The following is a 14258-nucleotide window of genomic DNA, read 5'->3' as shown; positions in this document are numbered from 1 at the left end:
CGCCGTGGTGGTCATTAATAAGTAAGTATTTAACTAATTGTATTTTATTCCACATATTAACAAACGTTTAATTACATTTGTAGTAATATAAAATGGTTGTCTGCTCAGTTCCTAATTGCAAACAAAGTGATTGGAAGAGAGTAAAGAAACGCCAAATTGGTCAAGAGGAAAATATAAGTTTCCATTCATTTCCTAAGGAAATGTCAATGAGAAAAAAATGGATTTGTGCAATTTTTAACGTCCAACAGGATGACGATCTTTCATTTCATGAGGAACTTATATCAAATAAAGGAGATGCTAAAATCTGTAGCAAACATTTTAACAAGTCTGATTTTAGTATATCAACTAGTCGAAAACGTCTTTTAAACGGCGTTGTGCCCCATATTTCGCTAAATGAATTTGAAATTTCTGATTCTCATCCCCAAAAGATGTTTAAGAACTCTTGCGAAAGAAGAATCCCTCTTTCTCCAGTGGGAAATATTCCAAGGACTGATGTACAAACCACACCTGTTATTTCAGCTCGAGAAAAGCTAAAAAAGGCTTTGTTCAGAGTATCAGATATTATTCATTCCAAAGTTGAAAAAAAAACAGTGCAATGACAACACATCACATATTCGAACCATGGATATGCAACCTGTGATGAATAAAACTTACGAATACACTTCCAGCCCTCAAGTCATTTGTCAAGAGAAAGCTAGTCGTTGAGAAATAATAGTTCCTCAAGACGTAGTTGTTCCTCGAGACATAATAGTTCCTCAAGTCGTAGTTTTTCCTCGAGACATAATAGTTCCTCGAGACATAATAGTTCCTCGAGACATAATAGTTCCTCGAGACATAATAGTTCCTCGAGACATAATAGTTCCTCGAGACATAATAGTTCCTCAAGACATAATAGTTCCTCAAGACGTAATTGTTCCTCAAGACGTAGTTGTTCCTCGAGACATTATAGTTCCTCACAACAAAGTCGTTCTTCAAATAGAAACAACGTCTCTAGTCAAAACTACATCCCTAGTCCAAGCTAAATCTGTGATTCCAGAAAAATCTACTCTAGCTGAAGTTGTCCCTTTAATTTAATGTAGAGATGCCACTACTCAAGCGTCTCCTGTTGTACGAAAGACACCATACGTAACTTCTAAACGTAAATATGTAAGAGACAATTATAAATTGAGAAAGCAAGTTGTAGCTCAAAGGAAAATAATTGCAAGCTTAAAAGAAACAATCAAGGAACAAAAAGAAGAGAACCAAAGAAAGGAATATACCCAACTGCGAAAGATTATGGGCGAGAGTATGAGTGGAGATGTAAGAGCCAATTTTTTAATTGAACAAGTACTCGCCTACGGTAAAAAGTCTTTACCGTATAAACATTCAACCTTGAAGATTTGTTGTTTAATTTATAAGAAATCTACAGCTACGTATAACTTTATCCGAGATTTGGATATTTTACATTTACCGGAACGTACAACGTTAAGAAAATTTCTGGGCAATTCAAGTGGAGCTGACGGTATTACACAGATTGCCAAAGACCGTCTCATTGCCGAGGTTTCCAAATTAAAGCATCCAAATGAAATATTAGGATCTTTAATGCACGATGAAATGGCCATTAAACCAAAGTTATTATATGACAGAAAAATGGATCGATATTTTGGTGAAACAAGCGCAACAGATGAAGACGGAATAGGTGACCAGCTAGCTACACATTTGTTGTGTTTTGTGTTCCAGGGTCTCTCAACCAATTTTAAACTTCGCGTGGCCTATTTTTTTACCGCCAAATTGACAGCGGAAGAGCTTCACAAAATTACATTGGAGGTGATTAAAGCGGTGGAAGACTGTGGATTCGTTGTTGTCCGGCTTGTTTCAGACAACGCAAAGATTAATACTGCAGCGTTTAAGAAATTTTCTAGTGACAGACAATTACATCACGAAATAGTACATCCCTTAGATCCAGCTAGGAAAATGTTCATCGCCTTTGATCAAAGTCATATAATAAAAAATATAAGAAATCAATTATGGTGTTTATTGCCCTTCTAATTAACCCCAAATTTGTCACGGACTTATATCTCGCTCAAAGCAATGCGTTAATGAAACCAGTAAGATTTCTAACTAGGAAAATGGTTTTCCCAACGAGCTTTGAAAAAATGAATGTAAGAAGAGCAGTACTATTATTCTCTCATCCGATGACAGCAGCTTTAAAAACAACTCTAAGGCTCAATACGTGCAAACCTGAAGAACGAGCTGATTTGGAATGTACAATCTACTTTATGGAGATGGTCCGCAAATGGTTTGAAGTACATGACATTCACAACAAGACTTATGCCATACATATGAGAAATGAGAATAAACTCCCCTTCGAATCTATTGATGATGAAAGGCTTGTTTGGCTCGCTGAAGAATTTCTACCTTTTATCGAAGCTATTCAAACTAATGCACAAGCGTATGACAAATCAGACTGTTTCACAGATGAGACGTATGAAGCTCTAGTCGTTACCACCAAATCCACTATTTCACTTGTAAAATATTTATTGGAAAATGGTTTTCATTACATTTTCACTAGAAAATTTTCAAGTGATACCATTCAAGAGACGTTTAGTCATATAAGGAGTAGTGGAGGATTCAACGATCAAATGGATGCCCGTGCCTGCACCCTCAGCATAGAACACCATTTGAAAATTGGAATCTTGAAGGCATCCAGTTCATCAAATTGTGGAAATGGTTCTAAATCAATTGCTAATGGTATATTAGTTTTTATTCAATTTAATATGATAATGTGATTGAGCGTCCTCAAATTTCAAAATTTGTTTCTAGTTGCGTCTGATCACGAAATAAGTCTTGGAGATAGTCATCCAACTGCCACATCAATAGTGTTAATCAAATTGCCTCCTCACCTAACAACCATATTACATGAAATGGAGAAAACAAGTCCAAATGGTAATATTATGATTTTAAAACTCCATAAGTTCAAAAGCAAATGACTTCATTTTAAATTTCAGAAAGCCCTGTTGTCTCAATAAGAAATTGCTCCATTGCAATGGTTGGTGGGTACATAATAAAATGTGCCGAAGAAAGGACTGACTGTGAGTTTTGTCTGGACAAAATGATGCAGCCGCAAAGTAAATCTCCGTTATTTGCTTTAATTAATGCTCAAGATAGAGGAGGCTTGAAATATCCCTCACGAATGATAATTAAATTATTGGCCCTTGTAACGGAATTTGTGCAATCCTCACTCCATTTGTTTCCTCGGGTACAAGTGCTTCAATCATATGTAAGAGAAATTCTACCTTACTTCGAAAAACCCCTAATGTGCAACGAATGCAAGAATTTCTCATCACGGGAAAGTCAAGATTTTCGGAAAATCCTTCTAGAGAAGTTCTTGAGAGCTCTTTTAGATAATCACGCTAAAGATGCCTCAGATCGAAAAGAAAATAAAATTAAACACCAAGCCCTTATCTAGAAAAGTTCTCAAAGTTTGAAATACTAGGAAAAAACTGATATGTATGTGGGTGGTAGGTATGGAATATATCTTTCTACTCCCATTAGTGATATTTTGGAAAACAAGTATCTGATTTCATGTTCCGGTATTAAAAATGTTGATTTTAAAATTTTAATAAACCAATTGAATCAATTATTTGACCATCATGAAACTATCAACTACACATAAACTATATTCTATTTAACATAAGCCTTAATAAGAGTAATACATTTATTAATTCACAAATTGTTAAAATTCATAAACTGAAGTTGGCTAATATTGGCCGTGTAGATGAACTAATACATTTTCAGGACCAATGCGAACGAAACTTAAAATTTAAACGCAATGGAAACGAACGCCATCTATTGGGAAAAATAGGAAACTTCAAACAGGGGGGGGGAATAACTCGTAGTACAATGCTCAGGAAAGAGGGAACCCAGGCCTTGATATAACGGAGGCAACGGTCAAGGTATGCAATTTGCTTACTAAGGGACGAAAACCATAATTTTGTCTGCTCCAATCGTCAAACAGAGCACGGCCAACTTAGATCCACTGCTACTCGCACTAGAAGGCCCCCCAGCTTTATTTTCCTCCCATGTTAACGACCGTATGAGGAAAAGCCGATTTACGCGGGAAAATTCCGCTTGGCACGCTAGGAACCGGGACAACCCTTCTAATGTTATCCTACGGGGAAAATTTTTCGAAACAGTCCCACTTTTAGGAACCTTTTCCCTTATCTTTTCAATATTGTTCAACGCTGAGATTTTAATATGATTTGAAGTAAGGTTTTAGCTTTATTTTAAGACTATGTTTGTAATTTTCCGATCTTTGGTTCGCGTACAATCTTCTTTTAAAATCGACCAAAATTTTAAGGCGAGGAATTGACTCCGTATCGAAAATAAGCCTCGGCGTCATCTTGCGTGGCGCGAGATTAAAAAATGTAAAGCTAAGAACACAAAATAAAATATCTCAGATTATCTGAAATACAACTTGGGTTCTATTTTTTACTTTAGTTAATATTTTATTACTTAAATTTTTACGTTTTATTATTATTAAACTGTTCAAAACATAATTTCAAATGGTTAAAGTTTGCTGTCTCTGATACAACCTAAGCTAATACAGTGTTTTGTATTAATTTGTGTAATAATCAACAATACACTGAGAAATTGGATAAAACCATTATGAATCGCTTAGTTCCTCCTCTTCTGGACCATTTGATACACAATATTTCTCAAAAATTTTAAAAAGTTAAACACCTACAATACAAACCAGTTAGTCGAAAAGTTTTGAAACTTTAAATTTTATCTAAAACACTTTTATATTTCACGTAAATTTGTTACAAGAAATTAAATTCAATTTGTAAAACTATGAAATTTAATATAAGAGAAGTTTTTAAAATTTAATACAGAGTTTGAAATAGGCCTACTTACTAGTGGAATTTATGTTTAGTTTTCAATCAGGTTTTATCCAATTTCTCAGTGTGTTGTTGATTGTTACAATCACAAATTAATACAAAACACTGTATTAGCTTAGGTTGTATCAGAGACAGCAAACTTTAACCATTTGAAATAATGTTTTGAACAGTTTAATAATAATAAAACGTAAAAATTTAAGTAATAAAATATTAACTAAAGTAAAAAATAGAACCCAAGTTGTATTTCAGATAATCTGAGATATTTTATTTTGTGTTCTTAGCTTAACATTTTTTAATCTCGCGCCACGCAAGATGACGCCGAGGCTTATTTTCGATACGGAGTCAATTCCTCGCCTTAAAATTTTGGTCGATTTTAAACGAAGATTGTACGCGAACCAAAGATCGGAAAATTACAAACATAGTCTTAAAATAAGGCTAAAACCTTACTTCAAATCATTTTAAAATCTCAGCGTTGAACAATATTGAAAAGATAAGGGAAAAGGTTCCTAAAAGTGGGACTGTTTCGAAAAATTTTCCCCGTAGGATAACATTAGAAGGGTTGTCCCGGTTCCTAGCGTGCCAAGCGGAATTTTCCCGCGTAAATCGGCTTTTCCTCATACGGTCGTTAACATGGGAGGAAAATAAAGCTGGGGGGCCTTCTAGTGCGAGTAGCAGTGGATCTAAGTTGGCCGTGAACAGAGAAAGAACCTAAAAAGGTCTCGACATAAGCAAAACCAGTTTTCCACAGACCGCCAACTTAGTTACACTTTGTCAAAAAGGGAAATTATATTTCATGGTAGATTATTTTCAAAATTTTTAAATACCCTTAAATTTCCCATGAAATGTTCAAAATACACTCATTTTACCCATTACCCTCAATCTCGAAAAACAATCCCTCTCGAGGTCAATTTTACGCGAAAAGGGGTAAAATACCCTAAATGTGGAAGCACTGAGTGTGTCATTAGTCTTTACAGGTTATAAGGGATAGCTTAACCATAGAAATAGAAATTAGTTGACTCCCAAATCTTGAATTTATTTAAGTGGTCACGTAGACCAGTTGTGAATAATACGGTAGATAATTTTGAATTAATAAACTGGACACTGGACCAGTGAACCCCTAGATTTTGAATAAAAAACTGGTCCGAGCAATTAATAAACTGGTCTTTGACCCAGTGACCACCACTTATTTCCAAGCCTGCTCCATAGAGCCGCTGCTGGCAGGGCTACCGACATCTAGTTAAAAAGTTTTAGTGAAAATTGCGCCGTGGTTTTTGACTTGCGGTTTTCAAGATACCAGATATTTTTGCGTTACATAGTTTTAAAACAATAATGGATCATGCCTGTAGCTCTAAAAATGTTTCTAAACGAATGAAAACTAAAGGTGAGTAATATAATCTTGGGTTATCTATTGAAATTCCTTATTTCTCACCCTGCTATGGAGCCCGATTTTTCCGACTTCCGGCGCGAACTCAGTAAAAAGCCTCACGAGAAAACGCGCTATCGAGAAACGCCATGATTTCGAATCTAGGGTACGTAGTTATATTATCTTTGTCCTGGCCAGGGGGGCGATTCTGTAAAAAATCGAATGGGAATTCGATCTCGATACCCTATACCATGTCGAAATCGACTTGGACAATTTGCATTGTTTATGCTTATTCGAAATCAGAATAGGCCCCCAGGCTTGGAAATAAGCGGTGGTCACTGGGTCAAAGCATGGAGGAAGAGAGAGGAGGCTTTATGAATAACCTTTTTACCCCGGGAGCTTGAGAGTGGGGGCTGACAAAAAGGGGATCAGCACCCGTCAACTCTCACGGCCTGGCTGCGCGTTCTCTAGTTGGCTTCCTCTATTTTTGTTGAAATTGTTGCCCGTTGTGAAATTACACCGAGTACGCCTAAACACTAAAAGAGGGTGCCAAATAGGGAACGCGTGAGACGACACGAAAACCGATGGATGCTGATCCCCTTTTTTGTCAGCCCCCACTCTCCTACCCTGTGGGAGTTGGCATCAAGCTCCCGGGGTAAAAAGGTTATTCATAAAGCCTCCTCTCTCTTCCTCCATGGTCAAAGACCAGTTTATTAATTGCTCGGACCAGTTTTTTTATTCAAAAGCTATGGGTTCACTGGTCCAGTGTCCAGTTTATTAATTCAAAATTATCTACCGTATTATCATATGTAACATAATTACTCATAAGTATGCCACTAGCTCTATTTCTTCACTAACGGTTTGTTTCACAGATATTGCGTCATCCGTACCATACGTAATATATGACGTCATCTAATCTCAAATGCCGATAATGGCTGCGTTCAACAACTCCAAAATAGCTCAGCGCTGAGCTCAACGGTCAGCGGTTTTTTGTTGAACGGGTTTTTTGACTTCCGGTTTTGACGTCACGTTGATCATCGGAGACTCAGCGGAAACATCGGCTGGGCGAGATGGTTTTTTCCGTTGCTCATCGGTGTCGTGACGTCATTCGACAAAGTTAAAGGAGGGGTAGCAGACGATATTTTGTTCGTTAAGTCAGCGAACTATATAAATCGTACAACAACTTTAGATTTTTGTGACGTAGCGTTGATTAAAAGAACTCAACGATAACTCAACGGTTTTTCTCCGTTGATAGTTGTTGACCGCAGCCCTTGCCGTTGTATAATTAGCTCTACGTCTGATAAACCGACGGCCATATTTTAGTAAAAAAACCGGTTTGAACAACCAAGGCTTAGGAGATGAACTACAATATAGTGTCAAGTTCTGTTAATGTAATTCATTTGCAAATTAATGAAGTACTCGGAGACCCACGTTCTAAAATAAATTTGCATTGTCAAATAAAAGAAGCAGGTTTATTGGAAAAATAGTTGAAATTCAGGTTGAGCTTTTCTGGCGCATCTACAAGAATGGAGTCTGTGCAGATTCTTTTAAGCCTAGGCCTAACTCTTCTAGGCTTGATATGGGTTTTAATAACGCTGGTGGAATATCCCACTTCGACGACTTGTTCCATTTTCGGAAAGCGATCACTTATTGGTCATTTTCCCCAACCTTTTATTTTTCTAAATTACTCATAATTTCACTTCATCCGCACAAACCGAGCGAGACACCGAGTGATGAAAACAATAGTCACGGCATTTGACTACTAAAATTAAAGGGGAACGGCCAAGCTTTTCCAAATATCACCTTATTTGCATATCAAAAGATCAACAAGACACGTACCTTATTTTGTCTTGAATAAATAGTTTTTGGCTTAAAAAGTTGAAACGCAAAATAACGCCAAGTATTTGGGTTTGAATTTTCGCCGCCATTAGTGAGAGATTTGCAAACCATCCTAACTTTTAAAATCGCGCAATTTTGGCTTAGGTCTCGTCACGGCCAACTTTGATTTCTCGCGCATCTCTCGCGCTACAGCGGCCATCTCATTCGTTGACGTTTCTGTGTTAACCTATGAGCAAAAGATTTGTATGACGTCAGCGCCCCTAGCGGATTATTATTTTTAGTATAGTTTTTACATTGGGGACAATATAACCACCGAGCGTGGCGCTGAACTCCTACACATTATAGTACAGTTTATAGGGGGAAAATCCTTGCTCGCGGAATTTCGACGAATGTGTTGGCCGTAGTAGCGCGAACAGCGCGTGATCAAAGTTGGCCGTGGTCTCGTATAACTGGAACGCGCCCCGCGTGCAAAACAAATCTTTTGCGTCTTCAGCAGCGCGCGCTTTAATGTGTTTTTCTGTCTCACCGATTTCTCACCAGGTGTCGCGGCGGACGCGCGCTTTTCAATTTCCCGAAATTTCTTTATTTTATTAAAAATTAACCACTTAATATTTTTTTATGCGGTTTTCGCCATAAATTTTAGTTTTTATAGGGCTATCTAACTGGTTAAAGCTTGACCGTCCCCCTTTAATGCTCTGACTACTAAACTCGTTAATCAATTTGACTAGTGAAAAATTTACCTAAATATTCATAAATATGGCGTATCATAAATTCATCATTCATCAATCCCATTTTATTTAAAAATTGTTATCGGGCAAAGTCATGTAACTCAAGTGTTAATAGACTCCTATTTTAATTATGACGGGTAAAGCAAAATGTTGACCCCCATTTTGACCCCCACTAGTCATGGTGACTACTAAAATTAATTAAGTTAGGAGGCTCACTAGTCAGGTTGACTACTTAAAAAATATCCTTATGTCCAACCATAGATGAATAATAGCTGGTTTTTTTTTCGAATAAGTGTCCAAAAATTTATCTTAACAAATTTCTCGTTATTAATTCTCTATTTTAGATGTATGTATATAATTCTATCTATTGTTTGTACATATTTCATTTCTCGATGTCTTGACGTGATGGGTCTCAGACCTTTTGTTAAAGGCCCAGTTTTTCTTCTGCCTGTCCGGCTTGAATTTTTCTTACCTGCAACACTCCCCTTGCATTTATACTTTCCGCAAAACTTGATTTTGGCGAAGATTGAGCGTCGTGCCTGCTTCTGCGACCAGGACATTTTCTGCCTGCCTGTTGGCACCCCGCTGAGTTTGGGACGGGGTTGCTCGGGGATGCTGGCTGGTCTATTCTTTTCGACCTCTCGCTCTTCGCCGGACAGCCGGCGATTATAATACTACTACCTTCGCCTTACTGCCAAGTGTAAAACACCGAATTCGTAGAATTTGAGGTATTGAACTCGTACATCCTGTCACAATGGGATAAAGCTTCATTACCCTCGCCTTCGCTACTAGGTAAGATGCGCCCGTATTTGGCTTATAATTAACCTACTATTTCGACAGGGAAACCCTTACAGGAAACAAATATGATAGAATTCAAATGTCGGACGAAGAGTTAGACGCGCTAATACCTTTGGTTTTACACTATATTTTTATTCTGAATGTACCCCTGGAAATAAACTGCGAAGGTTTCTTCATTTGAAACCGATGAGCTGATCACTCCCCGTAATCGGTGTACAAGCCTTTAGCTTTGACTGCACTAAAATGATTACGTAAGTGAGTACAGAATTAGCACTACCAAAGGCTGTACTCATTTTCATATTTATGTAATCGGTGTACAGATTTTCAGAGAGTGACTAGCCCCTCGTGTGAAACGTGTTTTTTAATTATAAAATTATAAGTACGGTTTTTGTTCTACCGGAGGATACTACTTACAAAATAAATTTGTACGGTTTTGTTCTTATAAAATGACTTTCTGATTTGCCTGATGAAAATGATTTACAATAATTTTCGTCTTTGAAATCCAGTTTATTTATTACAGGCCTAGTTTTACTTCGAATCCCGAAAAAAAGGGTTCAGGGGGTATGTGCCTACCCCTTCTGACCTCTCTATTCATGTTGGGCTCGCGCTGACCGTCCCGCTCTCGCCACTAATCGAATTATCTCTCCTGATCTTCTCCGCGTCAATAACGCTACAGTTTTAAACTGCTATTTCTTACTTTTGGAAGGTGTTGATTTTCATAATCGCAATTTTCCTTTCCAATAATCAAATCTATCGATTTGTCAATGATTTCAGCCATTGTTTCAGCTGTAGTTTTTCGAAGTTTTATTTCCAAACAATAAAACGACCATGCTCTTCTCGCTTCCTGGAAAATGTATAAGGGGTCACTAAAGTAACTAAAGTTGTAAGGGGCCACCAAATAACTAGCCCACCTGTGAAAAAACCTTAGCGCCGCTACTGCATATACACACATATATACATATATATAGTGAAGGCGATGGTAGTGAAGCTTTATCCCATTGTGACAGGAGGTACGAGTTCAATAACTCAAATTCTACGAATTCGGTGTTATACACTTGGCAGTAAGGCGAAGGTAGTAGTATTATAATCGCCGGCTGTCCGGCGAAGAGCGAGAGGTCGAAAAGAATAGACCAGCGAGCATCCCCGAGCTTGGACGAATAAATTTATTCGTCCAAGCCTGACTTTGGCCCATGCTTTTCGTTTGGCTGGCAACGAAAGTGGTGAACTAACACTCTATTTCGCCTAAGATTAAATGGCCGACTTTAGCTCGACGCTAACTAGAGACGAGTCGGGCCCCCGATTGAGGCCGGCTTTTTATGCCCGACCGGCCCGAGCCCACTTCGGGCCGGGTCGGGCAGAAATAAATTTTAATTTTTACGGGTCGGGTCGGGCAAATTTAATTTTTGAAAATTTCGGGTCGGGCTAATTTTCAATCGGGTCCGGGTCGGGCTGGGTTTTTTTATTTTAAAACTAAATGGAACGGGTCGGGCCGGGCCAATTTTCAAAAAGGCCGGGCTTTTAAAAAGGCCCGACCCTTACCCGCGACTGAGTACTGCGTAGGGCGTGTGAAATGTTTCGGCCCTTCGGGTGTTGTACGAAGAGAGATAGAGGAAGAGAGAGGGGGTGGGAGAGAGATAGACGTAATGAGTTCTGCGAGCAGAGCGACTAGCGTCTATTGACTATCATTTCAAGGTCGTCTCAGTCGTCCGATTCACCTAAACTTCTTTTACGTTTAGTTTTGGTTTTACTTTCGATTTCACAGCGTTAAATTGCGAATTTCCAAGTTGCGTGTCTCGGCGTACTTTGAAAAAATATAGCTAAAAGAATTCTAGCTATTCCCGCGTCACAAACGAGTGACGAACGTCAATGGCACTAAGATTTGCCAACATGTTGGCATGGTTCTGGTCCACAGTGGTTTTAAGCTCAAGTAGTTCCAGACCCTGGCCATCAATGTTATCGTTTAGAACGGTTATCAACTCCTGTTGATTGTTTAACTGAAGACGCTGGGCCTCAACTTCCGATTGGTAATTTGATATATCATTTCAATTTTCAAAAATTAAATTTGCCCGACCCGACCCGACCCGTAAAAATTAAAATTTATTTCTGCCCGACCCGGCCCGAAGTGGGCTCGGGCCGGTCGGGCATAAAAAGCCGTCCTCAATCGGGGGCCCGACTCGTCTCTAGTTAGCGTCGAGCTAAAGTCGGCCATTTAATCTTAGGCGAAATAGAGTGTTAGTTCACCACTTTCGTTGCCAGCCAAACGAAAAGCATGGGCCAAAGTCAGGCTTGGACGAATAAATTTATTCGTCCAAGCTCGGGGATGCTCGCTGGTCTATTCTTTTCGACCTCTCGCTCTTCGCCGGACAGCCGGCGATTATAATACTACTACCTTCGCTTTACTGCCAAGTGTATAACACCGAATTCGTAGAATTTGAGTTATTGAACTCGTACCTCCTGTCACAATGGGATAAAGCTTCACTACCATCGCCTTCACTATATATATGTATATATGTGTGTATATGCAGTAGCGGCGCTAAGGTTTTTTTCACAGGTGGGCTAGTTATTTGGTGGCCCCTTACAACTTTAGTTACTTTAGTGACCCCTTATACATTTTCCAGGAAGCGAGAAGAGCATGGTCGTTTTATTGTTTGGAAATAAAACTTCGAAAAACTACAGCTGAAACAATGGCTGAAATCATTGACAAATCGATAGATTTGATTATTGGAAAGGAAAATTGCGATTATGAAAATCAACACCTTCCAAAAGTAAGAAACAGCAGAATTCGAAACAATGGAACCTCAATTGAAAAAAGATAACCCTTACGTTCCAATCCAAATACGCTAAAATACAGGCTGTCCCTGCTGACTATTGACGCGAGTTAGGCAATGAAATATCTATAAATTAGTCAATGACACTTTGCCATAACTGCGGGGAGGGGGGGGGCTAGGCTCGGGCAAAACGGTGGCGCCCAGCGAAATTCCTCAGAAAAGAGTGAGCAAGCGAAGCGATCTCCTTGAAAGCCAGCGGGATGCCAACAGTCCGGCAGAAAATGTCCGAGTGACGTCACTCGACCCTCTCCAAAAAAACTGTTTCGAGGAAAGCGTAAATGCAAGGGGGACAGGCTGAAGAAAAAATCTTTACCTGCCCAGTTGATGACGGCACTACCAAGTTGTCGTGTGGTTTTTACACGTTTGCTTATGTTCTGCGACAGTTTAAAACTGTAGCGTTATTGACGCGGAGAAGATCAGGAGAGATAATCCGATTAGTGGCGAGAGCGGGACGGTCAGCGCGAGCCCAACATGAATAGAGGGGTCAGAAGGGGTAGGCACATACCCCCTGAACCCTTTTTTTCGGGATTCGAAGTAAAACTAGGCCTGTAATAAATAAACTGGATTTCAAAGACGAAAATTATTGTAAATCATTTTCATCAGGCAAATCAGAAAGTCATTTTATAAGAACAAAACCGTACAAATTTATTTTGTAAGTAGTATCCTCCGGTAGAACAAAAACCGTACTTATAATTTTATAATTAAAAAACACGTTTCACACGAGGGGCTAGTCACTCTCTGAAAATCTGTACACCGATTACATAAATATGAAAATGAGTACAGCCTTTGGTAGTGCTAATTCTGTACTCACTTACGTAATCATTTTAGTGCAGTCAAAGCTACAGGCTTGTACACCGATTACGGGGAGTGATCAGCTCCTCGGTTTCAAATGAAGAAACCTTCGCCAGTTTATTTCCAGGGGTACAGGCAGAATAAAAATATAGTGTAAAACCAAAGGTATTAGCGCGTCTAACTCTTCGTCTGACATTTGAATTCTATCATATTTGTTTCCTGTATATTTGTTTAAACCTAGGACTAGAACATCCCTGCGCCAATGGCATTTCTCCCACCGAACAATCGATCTATGGAACTCTCTACCAGCTGATGTTCTCTCTTGTGGCACTCGTTCTGCTCTCCGACTTTCTGTTCGCGAGATTGCGCGTCCTAAACTTGACCAACTAGCTTAAGTTGCTTAACTTTTATTTTTAACTTTTATTTTACTCCCCTTTTACGTTTTCCCCAACTATACCACTTATGTGGTGACTTCTGTTTTACTCTAGTCTCAAATGACCCTTTTAACTCGTTGTACCGTATGCACCCCTTTTATTTGTATTGTATAAGTTTTTGTTGTTTAATCAATAACCAATAACCTGTAACTATTTTGATATACTGTACGGCCACATATAAGCTAACACTAGCTTAGTGACCGATTTCTTTATTATAGAGATGTATCACGTCGTCTGCTCTCCCCAGCTTTACCAGTGGAAACGGTCGCCATGTTGTGGGGGTTTCTCAATGCTAAAAAGCATTAGTGACGTTAGTCACGTGGTCACTAAAATATCTCTATATAAATAAATAAATAAATAAATGGGTTGCGGCGGTTTATTTTTTATTAATTTATTTATTTGAACAATAAACATTTGTGAAGCCGTTGCTGACTTATATACAGACTTCGGATTAGATACAAAAGTAATGTGATTCCAGAATATAATGTACCACAATGAGATCATATGAGTGAGGAAAAAAAGGAATATTAAAAAAAAAATATTTACAGACAATGCCCGATAGGGACTAGAGTGTAACAGAAAAAAGGGGGGGTTCT

The 14258-nt window shown here is 38.7% G+C and overlaps 2 protein-coding genes across 2 annotated transcripts; both read left to right on the top strand.

The window, feature by feature from the left end:
• Positions 1-412: 412 nt before the first annotated feature.
• On the top strand, positions 413-1977 carry LOC149961950 (uncharacterized; the record flags this gene model as incomplete). The annotated part of the gene is made up of 1 exon (XM_090162334.1): positions 413-1977. A coding segment is annotated over exon 1 (702 nt), but the record flags the coding sequence as incomplete, so codon positions are not given.
• Positions 1978-2006: 29 nt separating this feature from the next.
• LOC149961949 (uncharacterized) lies at positions 2007-3448 on the top strand. The gene is made up of 4 exons (XM_090162281.1): positions 2007-2464; positions 2552-2730; positions 2803-2925; positions 2988-3448. Exons 1-4 carry the CDS (start codon positions 2007-2009, stop codon positions 3446-3448), a joined length of 1221 nt encoding a protein of 406 aa, XP_090018407.1.
• The last annotated feature ends 10810 nt before the right edge of the window (positions 3449-14258 follow it).

This window comes from Leiobunum rupestre, chromosome 1 (genome assembly GCF_980474605.1).
Source record: "Leiobunum rupestre chromosome 1, qqLeiRupe1.1.hap1, whole genome shotgun sequence".
Lineage (NCBI taxonomy): Eukaryota > Metazoa > Arthropoda > Arachnida > Opiliones > Sclerosomatidae > Leiobunum > Leiobunum rupestre.
Note: the sequence above shows the minus strand (reverse complement) of the source record. Positions and strands in the feature narration are given on the sequence as shown.

What these genes read in the sequence shown, in the direction of transcription:
- LOC149961949 (XM_090162281.1), top strand. Translation starts at nt 2,007, where the DNA reads ATGGTGTTTATTGCCCTTCTAATTAACCCCAAATTTGTCACGGACTTA. An exon ending in GACTGTTTCACAGATGAGAC is followed by an intron (nt 2,465 to 2,551) that starts GTATGAAGCTCT and finishes CATTTTCACTAG; the next exon opens with AAAATTTTCAAGTGATACCA. An exon ending in TTCTAAATCAATTGCTAATG is followed by an intron (nt 2,731 to 2,802) that starts GTATATTAGTTT and finishes ATTTGTTTCTAG; the next exon opens with TTGCGTCTGATCACGAAATA.